At 40.2% G+C, this 15800-nt stretch overlaps 1 protein-coding gene and 1 pseudogene across 5 annotated transcripts in view; one reads left to right on the top strand and one right to left on the bottom strand.

The window, feature by feature from the left end:
- Positions 1-15800, top strand: part of Acaca (acetyl-CoA carboxylase alpha) — a 284858-nt gene that overhangs the window by 111845 nt on the left and 157213 nt on the right. For all 5 annotated transcript variants that reach the window (XM_029562520.1, XM_008831314.2, XM_017797626.2 and 2 more), the window contains 6 exons: positions 1055-1189; positions 2030-2176; positions 2524-2712; positions 3382-3482; positions 4170-4258; positions 12222-12346. In XM_029562520.1, coding sequence (XP_029418380.1) covers positions 1055-1189; positions 2030-2176; positions 2524-2712; positions 3382-3482; positions 4170-4258; positions 12222-12346 — 786 coding nt within the window. The remainder of the gene's footprint in view (positions 1-1054; positions 1190-2029; positions 2177-2523; positions 2713-3381; positions 3483-4169; positions 4259-12221; positions 12347-15800) is intronic.
- Positions 10917-11360, bottom strand: LOC103732652 (annotated as a pseudogene).

Here is a 15800-nt window from a genome sequence, read left to right as displayed (position 1 = left end):
AAGATAGGGTGTGAGGTAAGGAAAGACATCCTGGAAGAGAGGGGATACTTGATCTTACTTTTGAAAAGATAGATACCTAGTTCAGGTGCAGACTGGAAGGTAGCATGTTTAACATTGAGGCATAGAAACAAGACAGTGTGTGATTAGGGGCTACATGCATGTATTATCAATGATTAAGAATAGACTAAGGTTTAATGGGGAGTGGCGGGTGAGGACGTCACAGAAGGAACAGGAGATCATAAAGGAGCCTATATGACAAGGTAAGTTCAGGCTGTCATGAAGGCTGTGGGAAATCACGGAAGGATTTTAAGTGGTAAAGTGATATGGTAAGATTCAGTCTCTAGAATGATGGTTTAGGGAGACCTTACTAGAGTTGTATACCACATAAGGATATATCATAGGTTTTGTAAGTACTCTGGGCCTCAAAAGAGGAAGAGCCTAACCACAAAGACATTGCAAAAGGAGGCTTTTGAGAGAGGTTTAGAAGATGTACTTACAGGGACTGGTAATTGGCAGGTAAAGGAGAATAGAGTGAAAAATAACCTTTAGTTTTGGCCTCCTGGCAGACAGACAGACAGAGAGTGAGCACATGCATCTGCTGGTATGAAGAAGCAAAATTGTCCACCATTTCTAAATAGAAAAGAAATGAAATCACAAATGGTAGCAAAATGTATGTGAAAGTTAGAAAAATACCATATTTGGTGGTGTATATCTCTAATCCCAGCACTTGGGAGGTGGAGGCAGAAGATCAGGAATTCAGGGTCATCCTTAGCCTACCTAGCAAGTGGTGGGGACAACTTGGGCTTAAACAACAACAAAAATGGAACAAACCCATACAGGAATTATCTATATCTGTTATTAACCCTCAAATCTAGTTCTGAAAAATTTACTAATTGCCTACCTTGGTACTTTGTTGGAGATTTTAATAGATTCCCATTTTTCTGGGTTAAATTAAATGTAGTCCATTTTAAATGCTAAGGGAAAACTGACCTCATTAAATTATTCATCTTCATAAGAGAGATCAAACTCTTAATTTACATATTATTTATTATAGGTAATGAAGATGGTGATGACCTTAACAGCTGTAGAATCTGGCTGCATCCATTATGTCAAGCGACCTGGAGCGGCTCTTGACCCTGGCTGTGTGATAGCCAAAATGCAGCTGGACAACCCAAGCAAGGTTCAGCAGGTGAGGAGGGAAGCATTGTGAATATTGCTGTCCAAGAGTGAGGACATAGTAGTGTAGAGGGAGTTTGCCAGTTTTTTTTTTTTTTTTCTCCTTCCTTCCTTTTTCTCTCTCCCTCTCTCTCTCATTCCCTCCCTTCTTTCCTGTCCTGTCCTGTCCTGTCCCGTCCCGTCCCGTCCCGTCCCGTCTCTTTTTCCTCCCCTCCCCTTCCCTTCCCTTCCCCCTCCCCCTCTTGCTTCTGGGTATGTATATGTGAATGTGTTATATATGCATGTGGTCTGTGTGCATTTGCATGCCAGAGGAGGATCACTTGATCACTCTGCCTTTTTTCCTAGAGATAGAATTTCTCATTGATCCTAGAAGTAGGCTGGCAAGCCCCAATGATTCTCCTGTTTCTTACCCCCCACAGTGCTAGGTTTATCATGTCCAGCTGTTTTTATGAGTGCTGGGGATTTGAACTCGTGTCCTCTTGCTTATGCATAGTGCTCCTATACACTGAGCCCTCTCCCAAGCTCCAATCCTTTCTTCCCTTTCTTTTGTTTTTGAGATCAACTTGAACTCCTGATCTTCCTGCCTGCCTCTATCTTCTAAGGCCTGGAATCATAGGTATGTGCCTCCATACCCAGCTTCTTGTCAGTTTTTTCTTAAGCATTTTTCTCCAGAATTACACTAGTTGATGTGGAACTGAGATTCAGTAATTTTCTCATAGTGTTTCTTCCTGACTTCTGAGTAGATGGGTACACTGAAGGAATGTCTTAATATTGCATAGTGACTGAATTGCAGTGTGGTGTTTGTGCTCAGAGTAGAAGGTAATGAATGATGATCTCTCCTTATGGTTGACAGGCTGAGCTTCATACAGGTAGTCTGCCACAGATCCAGAGCACAGCTCTCAGAGGCGAGAAGCTCCATCGAGTGTTCCACTATGTCCTGGATAACCTGGTCAATGTGATGAATGGATACTGCCTTCCAGATCCTTTCTTCAGCAACAGGGTATGAATCATCTGCCCTGGGGAAGAGCTGTACAAATAAGGGGTCTTTTCCAAAGTAGTTTGATGTCTCAAGGGGAAAGTTTTAAGATTTTTTTTTCCGTTGTTGTGTTGGGGATTGACCCCAATTTCTTGTGTATACTATGCAAATGCTGTACCACTGAGTTAGCTCATGGGGAATTTTTAGAGAAAGAAAGTTTTTGGCATGCAACTTGTTCACCTTTATTTGTTGGAATTTGAAGATTTTCACTCCTTGTTTCTTTCACTTGGTGGTATTCTTAAAGTAAGCACTTTGGTGTAGTAAATTTGGGTATTGTGTTGACTTTGTATCCCATTTAATTATCTCCTCAGGTAAAAGACTGGGTGGAACGATTGATGAAAACTCTCAGAGATCCATCCCTGCCTCTTCTAGAATTACAGGATATTATGACCAGTGTTTCTGGCCGTATCCCCCTCAATGTAGAAAAGTCTATTAAGAAGGAAATGGCTCAATATGCCAGCAACATCACATCTGTCCTCTGTCAGTTTCCCAGCCAGCAGGTATTTATAGGGTAACTTTCAGTTTTTTCCATAGGCTGCCACTGGAGTTCATGCTCTTGGAGGACTCTCTGTTTGAATCCTCCTTATTGTCTGACTGTTGTGTTTTCACCATGGTAAACATGAATCCTTCACAAAACTGCCTCAAGAGGTGAGCCCAATAAGCAGAACACTATATGTGAAATATAAAATGCCTCACTATGTGTGAGAAAAGCACACTTTGGCCATGTATTCCACATAACTTTGTTCTTAAGGCTAGTCCTTAAGTTTGAAGTGAGAGGTATTGGTGATCTGGTTATCAGATACTTCTTTATTACCTCAACAGCATCCTTACCATTTGCCTATAATGCAGAGTTATATAGGGAGTAAGTCTGGGCAAGTGACAGAGTAGGGGAATAAAGTTTAGATTTTGACCTTAGACAGACCTGGCCCATCATGGCCTCTGGGTAAATATAGTTTTGTGATGTAACCATTAGACTATCTAGAGATAAAAGTTGCTTCTTTATTTAGCATAAGCTTCTAAATTTGCAGTAACTTCAGGTTGCTGACAAAACGTCAAAGATGGGAATTGCCATGTCATAACCAGGAAGACTCCTAGTGGTGCTGTGGAGGACAGTGCTTTGGGTCCCTTTGGGAGGTGGGGCTTCATTTTCCCCGTTTCTTTTGCCTTAGATTGCCAACATCCTAGATAGTCATGCAGCTACCTTGAACCGGAAATCTGAACGGGAGGTCTTCTTCATGAACACTCAGAGCATTGTCCAACTGGTGCAGAGGTAGTCACTTGGATCCAGATTCCATCTCTCTTTTCTTTTAATTGGCGTAAAGAAATTAACTCAGGTCTGACTTTAAGGGAATACTAAATACTTTATTTCTCAGCAAGTGCCTTGTGTCTTTTCACTATCTTAGAATTGTGACCTAACTCATAGTCAACATTTCTAGTGTTTTCTTAATATTCTGTCAGTTACTATGGCCCCCAAATTCTACTGTTTTCTTTTTCTTTGTAATTTTGATGAGATCCTAAGTTTTCTTCTTTGTAGTTTATGGAGCCACATATTTGGACTAAAAGGGTATTCAGAGCACTTTCAACCTTACTTTCAAATTTTTCAAAAATCCCTTAGCCACTTCAAGGCAAGGGTTGGTGATAATTTTTCTTCAGCAGTAGGAACCAAATCAGGATGTCATTAGATAGGGTTATGAAGTCTTGGGGGAGAGGGGAGGGTGGTTTTTATTTTCTTTTTCTCCTTTCCTGCAGTGAAATTACTTTTAGGCTTCAAATTTAAAATAATCTGTTTGGGTGATAGAATAGGTGTAACATGAAAATACAAGACACAGCCCTGCCCTGCATCTCAGGGGAAAGGGGGTAGTGGGAAGGTCTAGAAAGTAAACTTGGCCTCTGGGTTTATTATTTAACAGTGTTGGCCTGCTGGGCTTTGTAGTGGAAACTGCTTTTATCTTCCTAGGTACCGAAGTGGCATTCGAGGCCACATGAAGGCTGTGGTGATGGATCTGCTCCGACAGTACCTAAGGGTAGAGACGCAGTTCCAGAATGGTAAGCTTTCTCCTGAGGACCCTTTCTAAGAAAGTTTCCAGTTCTGATGACCAACGAGAATGTTCTTACAGCACTATAAGGGAGCTCAGCCAGTTCATCCTCCCATCACTTCCAAACTTTTCCTTCTTCACCATTTCCTCAAAAACTAGAACCTCCAGCTCCCACTAACATGAATGGAGAGAACACTAACCAACACAGCTTGATGAAATTGGAAATCCAGCTGGGCATGGTGGTGCACGCCTTTAGTCCCAGCATTCAGGAGGCAGAGGCAAGCGGATCTCTGTGACTTAAAGGCCAGTCTGGTCTACATAGTGAGTTCCAGGCCAGCTGAGACTACCAGGAGACCCTATATGAAAAAGACCAAAGAGAGAGAGAGAGAGAGAGAGAGAGAGAGAGAGAGAGAGAGAGAGAGAAGAAGAAGAAGAAGAAGAAGAAGAAGAAGAAGAAGAGGAGGAGGAGAAGAGAAGAGAAGAGAAAAGAAAGAGGAAATCCAATTCCAGTGTGCTGAGTTAACATCTCAGAGATTAGCATTCCATGTTGACATCTTGACCTTTGTGTAGTGAGAGATGGTTGAGTCCTGCCCAGGCTGAAATTGAAATTCGCTGTCTGAGGAGCTTGCCTCTCAGCAGCTAATCCATGGACTGAACTCCAGGTATATGGGAAGGGCTCAAATTTTCAACTACTTTTTAGTGTGCCATTTAGGTAGAATTTATCCCTGGCTTTCTGAAGAGCTTCACTAAATGATTTAAGCATGAAATACCTTGGTTTCTAAGACGTTAAAGCTATAAACTGCCATTGTGGCACATTGCCACAAGATGGCAGTATAACACCAGAGAATTCCAAACATCACTTAAAATTGTCTTTTATCTCTTCTGCTCACTTTCCATCATTGATAAGGTGTCTCTATTATTCATGACTAGTGAAAGTCCCCAAGTAGATATCAGCAAGCTACACCAAGTTGACTTTATCCCACTAATACAAGGTTGGTAAATTTTGAGACAGTTATATAACAGCATATACTAGTAGAATAAAGAGAAATAAACCTAGTCATCATCAAAGATACGGGAAGAAAAAAATTTTACAAATTAATATTCATTCATGATCAGTTCTTAGGAACTAAGAAAAAATAGGACATTTTTGCTAGTTGGCATGTCCCTGCCCATTGCCCTATGCCAGGGATCAAATCACTGAGCTACATCTCACCCCTGAAGTGGCACTTTTTAATCTTGTTAAGAGGGCCCACATGTCTGTATGCATAGGATATAGCATACATAATGGCAAAATGTTTAAAACGTCCCTTTAATTAAGACAAAGACACTGATTATTACTACTTCTATTCAGCAGTATATTGAATGTCCTTGCCAGTGGATAAGAAAAGGAATTAAATTTTAGGGGCATGATCGCTTATTCCTGTAATTCAACAGGTGGAGGCAAGAGAATAAGGACTTCAAGACCAGCCTGGTTATATGAGATTCTGTCTGAAAAAAAAATGGGAAAAGTTTAAGGACTACCACGATACAGTCTCTTCTTGGAAGGCTCAAAGAGCCCATGGATTTATTATTAAATTATTTAAAACCAAAGTAAATTTTCTTGATTTATTTTTATTTTATGTGTATGAGTGTTTCACCTCCATGTATGTAAGTGCACCCATGTTGTGAAAAGCCTACAGAGGCCAGAGGAGTGCTTTGAATCCCCTAGAACTGGAGTTAGAATTGTTAGCAGCCAAGTGAGTGCTGAGAATCAAATTTGGGTCCTCTAGAAGAGTAGCCAGTGCTCTTAACCACCAAACTATCTTTCCCAAACCAAATTTTTGAGCACAGAAGTCAAACATATAAAATTCAGTTGCAGCTGGGTGTGTAGCTCAATAGAGCACTTACCTAGTATGCCTGAGTCCCTGGAGTCATCCTCAACACTGTAGAAAAAAAAAAATTACAGCAATTATTTAGAAAAACAGTTTTGAAAAATAACATTGAAAATACCAAACAAAAATATAAAGTATGAAGGAACAAATATAAAAATGTTCAATCATCTTTTGGAGGACATTCTAATCAGTGAAGAATAGTAAACAACATCTAAGTATATGACAATATTGAATTGGAAAAGATACTATTACAAAGGCATTGATGCTCCCTAAATTTATAGATTCATCGACATTCCAATAAATACCCTTCTAGTTTCTGTGAATTTTATCAAGCTAATTCTAAAACTTACAAAAAATTCTGGCAATAATCAAGATATTTCCAGAATGTTTTGGTGTGGTGTGGTGATACACTTCTGTAATCCCAGCATTCAGAAGACAGAGGCAGGCAGGAAGATTGCTGCACATTTAAGACCAGCCTGCTCTACATAGCTAGTTTTAGGGCTACATAGTGAGACTCTGTCTCAGCAAAAAATATTTCTGAGGCTGAAGAGATGGCTCAGAGGTTAAGAGCACTGACTGCTCTTGCAGAGGACCTGGGTTCAATTCCCAGCACCCACATGGCAGCTACGACCTTCCATAACTCCATCCAGTTCCAGGGGATCTGTCTGATCCCTTCTAACCTCCTCAGGCACTACACGAGAGGACCCAGGTTTGAATCCCAGTACCCACATGGCAGCTAACAACTGTCTGAAAAATCCAGTTTCAGGGACTCTGATGCTCTCTTCTGGCCTCAGCAGGCATTGCATGACATGGGTGTACTTACATGCAGGCATTATATTCATACACATTATTTATTTATTTATTTATTTATTTATTTATTTATTTATTTATTTATTTATCTTTTTGAGACAGGGTCTCCCTGTAGCTCCAGCTGGCGTGGAACTTGCTATATAGGCCAGGCTGGCCTTGAACTCACACAGACCTGCCTGCCTCTGCCTCCCAAGTACTAGGACTAAAGGCTATAAATGAAATATTTTTTAAAAGAATAAAAATATTTCTGAAGAAATGAAAGATAAAAGAGTTGCTTGATGAGATACCAAGCTTTAATATAAAGGTATATTAATTACATAGCTATAGCATTTGTAAAGAAAATTGATAACCCAGAAATAGGTCCCTACATATGTGAACATTTATTCTGTGATAGAATAGGCATTTGATGAGAAGGATAAACTTTAATAAACCATACCAAGACAATGAACTATCATTTGTTTTTATTTAATTTACTTAAATTTTATGTGTATGAGTGTTTTGCCCACATATATGTAAGTGCGCCATGTACATGAAGTGCCCATGGAGACCAGAAGAGCGTTGTTGGATCCCTTGGTGCTGACGGTTGTTAGCAGCCATGTGGGTGCCGGGAACTGAACCCAGGTCCTCTGGAAGAACAGTCAGTACTCTTAAGTGCTGAGCCACCTTTAAGGCCTTAGTCATTTGTCTTTTTAAAGTAGTAATCTAATCCCTGCTATACACTCAAAAATCAACTTCAAATGTATTAAAAACTTAACATTCTTCAAAGAAGCAAAATTAGGTTTTAGAATAGCCTTCTGACTGCAGCAGAGAGAAAATTTTTTATCATATTAGAAACAGAAGGTGTAGACTGTAAAGGAAAAGATTAATTTGGTCTCCTCAAGAACTTCTGTTCATCTAATGTACTGTTAAGAAACTGAAAATACTGGCCACACAGTGAGAGAAGAAACCCACAAAATTTACACCTAATAAAAGATTGGTACCTGGAGAACTGCTGTGTATCACCGTAAGTGAAGAGGCTCTAATAGATGAGATGAGTACATCCATCCAGGTGATACGGCTGTAGACAAAGCAAAAAAATGGGCAAAAAAGTATAAAAAGATATTTAATGAAAGCACAAATAATTCATAAAATTAAAGAAAATGTTCAAACCCATTACTAACTAGAGAACTGGGAGTCCAAATCCCAAATTAAAAAAAAAAAAGTGTATGTGTATGCCTCTGTGTGAGTGTATGCCACATGAGTGTTGGTGTCTGAAGAGGCCAGAAGAGGGTGCTGGATCCCTTAGAATTGGAGTTACAGGCAGTTGTGAGCTGCCCAGCCTGGGTGCTGGGAGCTGAATTTGAATCCTCTAGAAGAGCAGAATGTGTTCTCAACCACTGAGCCATCTCTTCACACTACGAAATATCAGATTTTAAAGTCAAATTATCTTAATACTGGTCCTGTAGATAGAAATATAAATAGTATGAATGCTCTGGAGAACAGACTGTCCATGTCTAATAAGTTTCTAATATAGTAGAGCTTTATTTATACTCTTCAGCCTAATAATTTTACTCTCTCTCTATATATATATATATATATAGAGAGAGAGAGAGAGAGAGACTATTTTGTGTCATCACTATTCATAGTAGCAAAAAAAGAGAGAGGAAATTATACACAAATAGAATAGCTTATTGAATTCTAACATATTCTTACAGTGGAATATTATATAGCACTTAAAATAGAGGCTCCATGGTAAACATATAAACAAACAAATGAATTTGGAAATACAATGTGGAGAGAAAGAAATTAAGTTATGGAAGAATCAATACATAATGATTCTGTTTTTCACCAAGGTCAAAACCAGGAAAAACAAAACAAAACAAGCTATGTATCCTGGTGCAAATGTAAAGAAAAGCAGAATGATTATAATATGCAATTCAGCTTAGTAATTGTTTCTGAGGAGGAGCACATAGCATAAGGGAATTCAAAGGTAGCAAAGGGCTCCATTAAAATTTAGTGGCTGTGAAGGTAGGCATGATGGCTTATGCTCCCAGCACTTGAGAAGCTGAAGCAGGAGGAGTGCCAAATTCAAAGTCAGGCTTGGATTACATAGTGAGAACTTACTTTAAAAAAGTAAATGTTTTTAGAAATCTGGGTATGGTAGTGTGCACCCATAATCTCCGTACTTGGGATGCTAAGATAGGAGGATCCCTGAAAGTTTGAGTTCAAGGCCAGCCTTGGCTACAGAGCAAGGCTCTGTACAGATAGATAGATTAGATAGATAAATAGATAGATAGATAGATAGATAGATAGATAGATAGATAGATAGATAGATAAAATTGGGACTGGAGAGATGGTTCAGCAGTTAAGAGCACTGGTTACTCTTGCAGAGGACCTGGGTTCAGTTCCCAGCACTACATGGCAGCTAACAACTGTCTTTAACTCCAGTTCCAGGGGATCTGATGTCCTCTTCTGGCCTCTGTGGGTATTGCTTATTTATACACATCAAATAAAGACAAACAAAAAATTATTTTAAGAAATAATACATGGGTATTTATTCATTTTGCATTTTAACATATATTTTATGTCTTCTTTTTCTATCACAATTAATAGTTTTTTTAAGTAAACACTTGGTGTAGTTACTGTGTTTGTTAATGTCTCCCCTTATTTCAGATAACTGTATTCTCTTTATTTCCCCTGCTCCTAATAATTCTTTTTGCCAAAAAATATTTCTGATGTTTCTGCAGAGCTGTGTCTCAGTAGGGGAATACAGGACAACCAATTTTTTTTTAATGCAGCTCTGGGGATTGAGTGTACTGGAGGACTGTTCTGCCACACAGCTGCATCTCTAAAGGGCAACCAACTTTTTTCCATGTTGTTCCAAAGGATTGGCTAGTTTCTGCATAGTGCAGTCTAGTGTGTTTTTTGTTGGTTTGGTTTGAGGGGGGGATCTTTTTGAGACAGGGTCTCTCTATAGCTCCAGCTAGCCTGGAACTTGCTTTGTAGACCAGGTTGGCCTTGATCTCACAGGGATCCATCTGCCTCTGCCTTCTGAGTGTTCAGATTAAAAATGTTTAATGTATATTTTATTTTTTGGTCTTTTTGAGACAGGGTCTCCCTGTAGCCCCAGCTGTCCTGGAACTCACTATGTAGACCAGGCTGGCCTTGAACTCACAGAGATCTGCCTGTCTCTGCCTCCTGAGTGCTGGGATTAAAGGTGTGCACCACCATGCCCAGCTTAATGTATATTTTAAACAGATAAATTAGTGTTGCTCTTGTCAAATGTTACTCTCAGAAAACATGGGAAATTTGAACATCACTGTTTTAGTTTGACATAGAATCTGAATTGGGAAGATCATCCTTTAATATTTTTATGATTTCATAAAATTTTGGCCCGTGAATACGTAAACACTTAATTTTTGTTTACTTGGGAACTTAACTCAGGGAAGCTGTCTTCTGTAGAACCAGGTTTCACTCTTGTTCCATTGCAGATACCTCTGTGATACACAGGAAGCTTCTGTTCCTGTTGCAGAACACAGAGTTCCTACAGAGCCAGTCTGCCTCTGGTGCCTTCAGGAAGGCCAGGCAAAGCAGACAGAACTCACTTCCCTAAAGCCTTTCAGAACATGCAAGGCTCTGTCTTCTATGCCTTGGTTTGGATTTGGAAATCCTATGCAATCCCTGCTTTCTCCTAGACTTACAGTCGAAAGATCCATTCCCAATATAGCAGACACATATGAATATTGATAAGTTCATTGTGGTTTTATTTCTTACACTAAAACAGTTCTTAGCAATTATAGTGAACATTGTCAATGAGTCAGACTTGGAATCAGAAGCTCAAGCTTGAATAGCCCTAAAGGATGTCAAGATTAATGGTTTTGATATTTATTTTTTAATGCATGTTTTTTAATTTTATATAGAAACTGTTTAATCTTCATCTTTGGAAACTGTAGACTATACATGATTTGGAAAGGAGACTACCAAACAGTCAAAGAAGGGCCATCTACTCTACTCCTTCTCTTTTGTCTGGTCACTTGGAAATATGTTATCAGCTATGATTGTTGCTTGCTGCCTCACATTATTTTTATCCATGTATTCACCATAGTCCACTTTCCCTTCCACATATATTCAAGTCCCCCTTTTCATATACTGATACGTAACATCTCTGAGGCCTGGTTGGAACACTGGTATCTACCTGTGCCATGTTGTCTTCTGGCTGACATCTCCCATTTGGTATACTTCACTCTCCTCTGATCTCCACATCTCATTTGTTGCTAGAGCAAATATTGTGACTGGATTTTTTTCCTTCCACCTACCTCATGACAGGGTCCTGACCCACTTGCCCAAGTAACTGCACATGGTTCAGAGATCTTTCAAGAACCAAACTGGTGCTACTTTAGACTCATGTCTTACAAACTGATGGAAAACCTGTAATACAGGTCTTTGGAACATGGCTTCATAGTTTCTTACAATCTAATCTTTGGGCTTTTCCTCCATGCAGCATCCTCCAGCCTCCAGCCAAGAGCTTACTTCCCTATTTTTTAATGCACGTTTATGCGTGTGTGCCTTTGTATATACATGATCGTTTGTGTAGGTATATGCATATATAGGTATGTGTGTGTAGAGGCCAGAGGACAACTGCCAGTTGAAAATGTTGTCCACCTCCTTTGACGCGTGGTCTCTCATTGGCGCCAATTAGGCTAGCCTGACTGGCCAGCAAGCCTCAGCGGTCCTTTGTCCACCTCCTTAGAACTCGACTACAAACCTGTACCACCAGGTCTGGCATTTTCACCTGGGTTCTAGGAGTCCAACCCAGGTGCCTGTGCTAGTGAGGAAAGCCCTTTACTGAGTGAATTATCTCCCCAGCCATTGATATTTACTTTTAAATAGCAGAGCTCTCTTTTAAGGAAACTATTCCAGGAAAACAAATGAGGGAGTATAGAGGAAAAAAATGGGATTCATGCTTCACCTTTCCCAGTCCTGTCTTTAAGCCATATTTCTCTTCGCCATTTTTTAAAAATAAAACTGAGGCCCAGAGAGGTCAAGTTATTTACCCAAGAGTGCATAGTGAATTGGTCATGGAGCTAGACCTTGAAACTAGATCTTCTTATACATGGGTTCTCCCGACTCCTAGCCTAGTGCTCCTTTTAGAACCCACACTGCTAGTTCTGTCCAGTTCCTCTAAGAAAATTTTAAGGTGTTTCTTCTCAGTGCTTATCAGGTAAATTATAGACATTAAGAAACAGCCAAATAACATTTAATGTGAGCCTTTCCACATACATGGTGAGGACCAGTTCTCTTTACCACTTGCAGGCCACTACGACAAATGTGTGTTTGCCCTTCGGGAGGAGAACAAAAGTGACATGAACACTGTGCTGAACTACATCTTCTCTCATGCTCAAGTCACCAAAAAGAATCTCCTGGTCACGATGCTTATTGTGAGTAGCATTTTTGTTTTTCCCCCCAGAACATGTAACCATGGTTGATAGGCAAAATGGTGTGTGGGTGTGTGTATGTGTGACAAAAGGAAGGCTGCTGTCTTTTACCATTAGTGGGTGAGCGGAGCTTGGGTTGTGAATTAGCAGTTGTTTACATTGACTTTTGTACTTGATCTAAGGAGGTGCACTACAGTTAGGAAGGGACTGTTGTGGCTGTTATGCGTATATTGTGCACAGGAACTTGGATCTCCCTCCCCATTCCTGTTGTCAACAGGCCAGCAGCTTACAAATGCAGCTTCCTGTGACCAATGTGCTTCTTTGCTTTAACTCTTGATTACATCCAGAGATGCAGGCAGTACCTTTCATGCCAAAAACTTTAAATGTGGAAACATTTAAACTTGCCCCTTCCCAGACATAAAATATTTAAATATATTCAGCATTTTCTTTGGCCCTTTCCCCCCCCAGTTTCTTTCTTTCTTTCTTTCTTTCTTTCTTTCTTTCTTTCTTTCTTTCTTTGGACAGGTCTACCACACAGGATGGTACATGAGGGCTTCACGGTGGCTTTTTTTCTTGTTGGTCTTTTTCAGACAGGTTCTCCCTGCAGCCCCAGATGTAGACCAGGCAGATCTTGAACTCACAGAGATCCACCTGCCTCTGCCTCCCAAGTGCTGGGACTACAGTTATGCACCACCACACCTGGCTCTTTTTCCCCCATTTTCATGAAAATCTGAACTCTGTTTATTGTGTTGTAGTGGATAATCGGATTTTGTCCACATAACCAACTAATATAAGAATCAGTAGAAAATGAGGACAGGGAATGAAACTGGAAACTGTGAGTAGGGCTCAGGTGTACTTGCCCCTGTGTAGAGTTTGCAGAGTTGAGGGTTGTAAAGTTGATTTTTAACTCCTTCACTCCTGTATCTTTCTGGTTGAATTAATATGCCTGGTCTGAGAGCAATAGGATTGCTCTTAGAGGCCCATCCCCTGGGCCTGCATGGCCTGCTGCTGCCTGTTTGCCTTTACGGAACTGGGGTACCTTCCCTGAATTTCCTTCCCCGTCCCTTCGTGGAATGAATATTCCTGGTACTTTAAATCTACCATTTCTGTGTGGTGGGGAAAAATCCCCACATAAATCTCATTGCAATCTTTTATGTGATCCTTCAGAATCGGGGGAAATGGTCTTTACATCTCTGGTTGACAACGGCACGTCACTCAGCCTGGCTGGTTGACCCTAAAGGATATAACATTTTTTAGGCAATCACTGTAACAAAATAAAACATGAAATTAGAGGGAGATGACTCGGTGGTGAAGAAACCAGAAGATGCTTTTGAAAAGGGAAAAATATTGGCACAAAGTGGCACTTTAACTTTTCTAAGCAACAGCTTTCCGCAAAGGGGTTATATAATCTATAGCAACTTGCTAATTTTTTTTCTCAGTCAAAAGAGGGGAGAAATTTGACTTTCCTTTTCAAATTTTAATGTGAGGATTGTTAATTCTCACTTGAATGTAGTCAAGACTTATCTGGCAGAAAAGGGTAATGAGGAAAAGGTAGAAGGATCTGTCAGTTTGAACCAAAATGGGGCAGGAATTTGCCTTTATAGGAAGCTAATTATGGTGAATTTTTCATCTTATTATGATTACCTTTTTAAGAACTTAACAGTTTTCTGCACTAAAAATAGACCAAAGCCCAGAATCCTTGGAGCAGCAGAAGAGTAATGACCATCCAGGACTGTCGCTGGGTTTCTTAAATTCTAATTTGTAAGATATAGGGGCTCGGCTCACTCCTTTTGCGGAGTGATTGTAAGTAACGCTTGCCTTAAGAATCTCATTATTGGAACACGGAGCCATATTTCCTCTGAGAATTCTGGAGTAGCTTTGAGCTGGGGCGTTCATTTCTCAAGTAATCACGCTGCTGTGATGGAGAGAGAAAATGGCAGCTGTTCAGAGCTCAGGCCTTCAATTTTCTTCAGAGTCCAGTCACTCAAGTGTGTAATTACACGGGGGTGCTGCAGAGGCGTCAGGCCCTGTCAGAGAACTGGTTTGAGGTTTAGCTTGCTGCTCTTGCCAGTCAGGACAGGCAGAAGCCAATGGGACCCTGACTTGCTGCTGTTTTTACCCCCACCTTGTCATCCTGATTATTTCTTACCTGCATGTTACCCCAACTTTCCTCCCAATAGGCTGAGCTCTCTTTCTAGAGAAAGGTCTTTCAGAATGTCTGGGTTTGGAGGAATCGCTTGGAGGAGGAGGCAGCACAAGGCTGAGGACATGAACCAGAAACTGGATTAATCTGCTGTATTTTGGCATCTCCACTTTATTTCCCTCTAAAAAACAAGACTCACTAAGCACAAAAGAGTCTGTAGTCTTGCATATCACTGACTTCTTTTTGAATATCAATTATTTTTACTTCATCTTGGAGATTCTGAAATCAAGAAGTTAATTGGTATGATTGAGTTCAGGGCCAGCTAGTAATGACCTATGGATCATGGCAGAGCTCAGATAGTGCCCTTTTCTGACCCATTATTACTGAATGCCAGACAGGCTTTCCTTTTTGACAGTGGCCAGCTGCTGCCCTCCCCCACATCTGCATTAATGGTAGTAGCCTGTAAGAGGCATTTTAGTTGTTAGGATGCCTTTTTCTGCAGGTCTTACTGTCTTTTACAGATGTCATTGGAACATAGTAACATTTCAATTCTCCTGGTTTTGTGTTCTCTGCTGGTCACCTTTCTTTGCTTACCTTGGTTTCTTGATTGATGATTATGTGCCCAGCATTCCAATCTCTGCTTTCTAGAAGTAGTAATGTTGATGGTGTGCTTTGCTGAACTAGATGATGACTTCTGGCCTTTGAACCTAGAGGAGAGAATCAAGAAAATCAAGTTGCTCCAGTGAAGAGGTGCTGTGGTGCTCTCCAGTTGTTAACATAAGTTGCATCTTGGTAGCATGCCCCAACAACTCCTAAGCAAATTTCTATTGAGTAGACTTCACTGTTTCTGTCTTAGTTCTGGTATAGTCCACATGAACATGCTTTCATAAGTCATGCTGTATGTACAAACCTCTCCTTTGATTTAGACAGCAATCATTTAAAATGCTAATCAGTGCCTTTCATTTTTCCTCCTGCCATAATTGCATATAATTTGTCCAATGTGTAAGTAACAAGAAAAATACTTCTCAGAAATCTCGTTTACTATATGTTCTAATTTCATTTCTGTTGCTGTGATAAAATATTCTGATGAAAGGGACTCTGGGGAGAATCAAGGGGTTTGTTTCAGCTTACAATTCCAGATTATAGTCTGTTGTTGTAGGGAAAACAAGAACTTCAAGCAGCTAGCCACATCACAGCCATAGTTAAGAGCAGAGAGAGAGACAGAGAGAGAAATATATACATGTTCATTTGCTTGCTTGGTCTCTGCTTGATTTCTCAGCTCTCTTAAAGTTCCAGAATCCCTATCAGGGAATG

This window comes from Nannospalax galili, unplaced genomic scaffold (assembly GCF_000622305.1).
Source record: "Nannospalax galili isolate Female #2095 unplaced genomic scaffold, S.galili_v1.0 scaffold1430, whole genome shotgun sequence".
NCBI lineage: Eukaryota > Metazoa > Chordata > Mammalia > Rodentia > Spalacidae > Nannospalax > Nannospalax galili.
The sequence above is the reverse complement of the archived record's forward strand: the minus strand, read 5'-3'. Positions and strand labels throughout refer to the sequence as shown.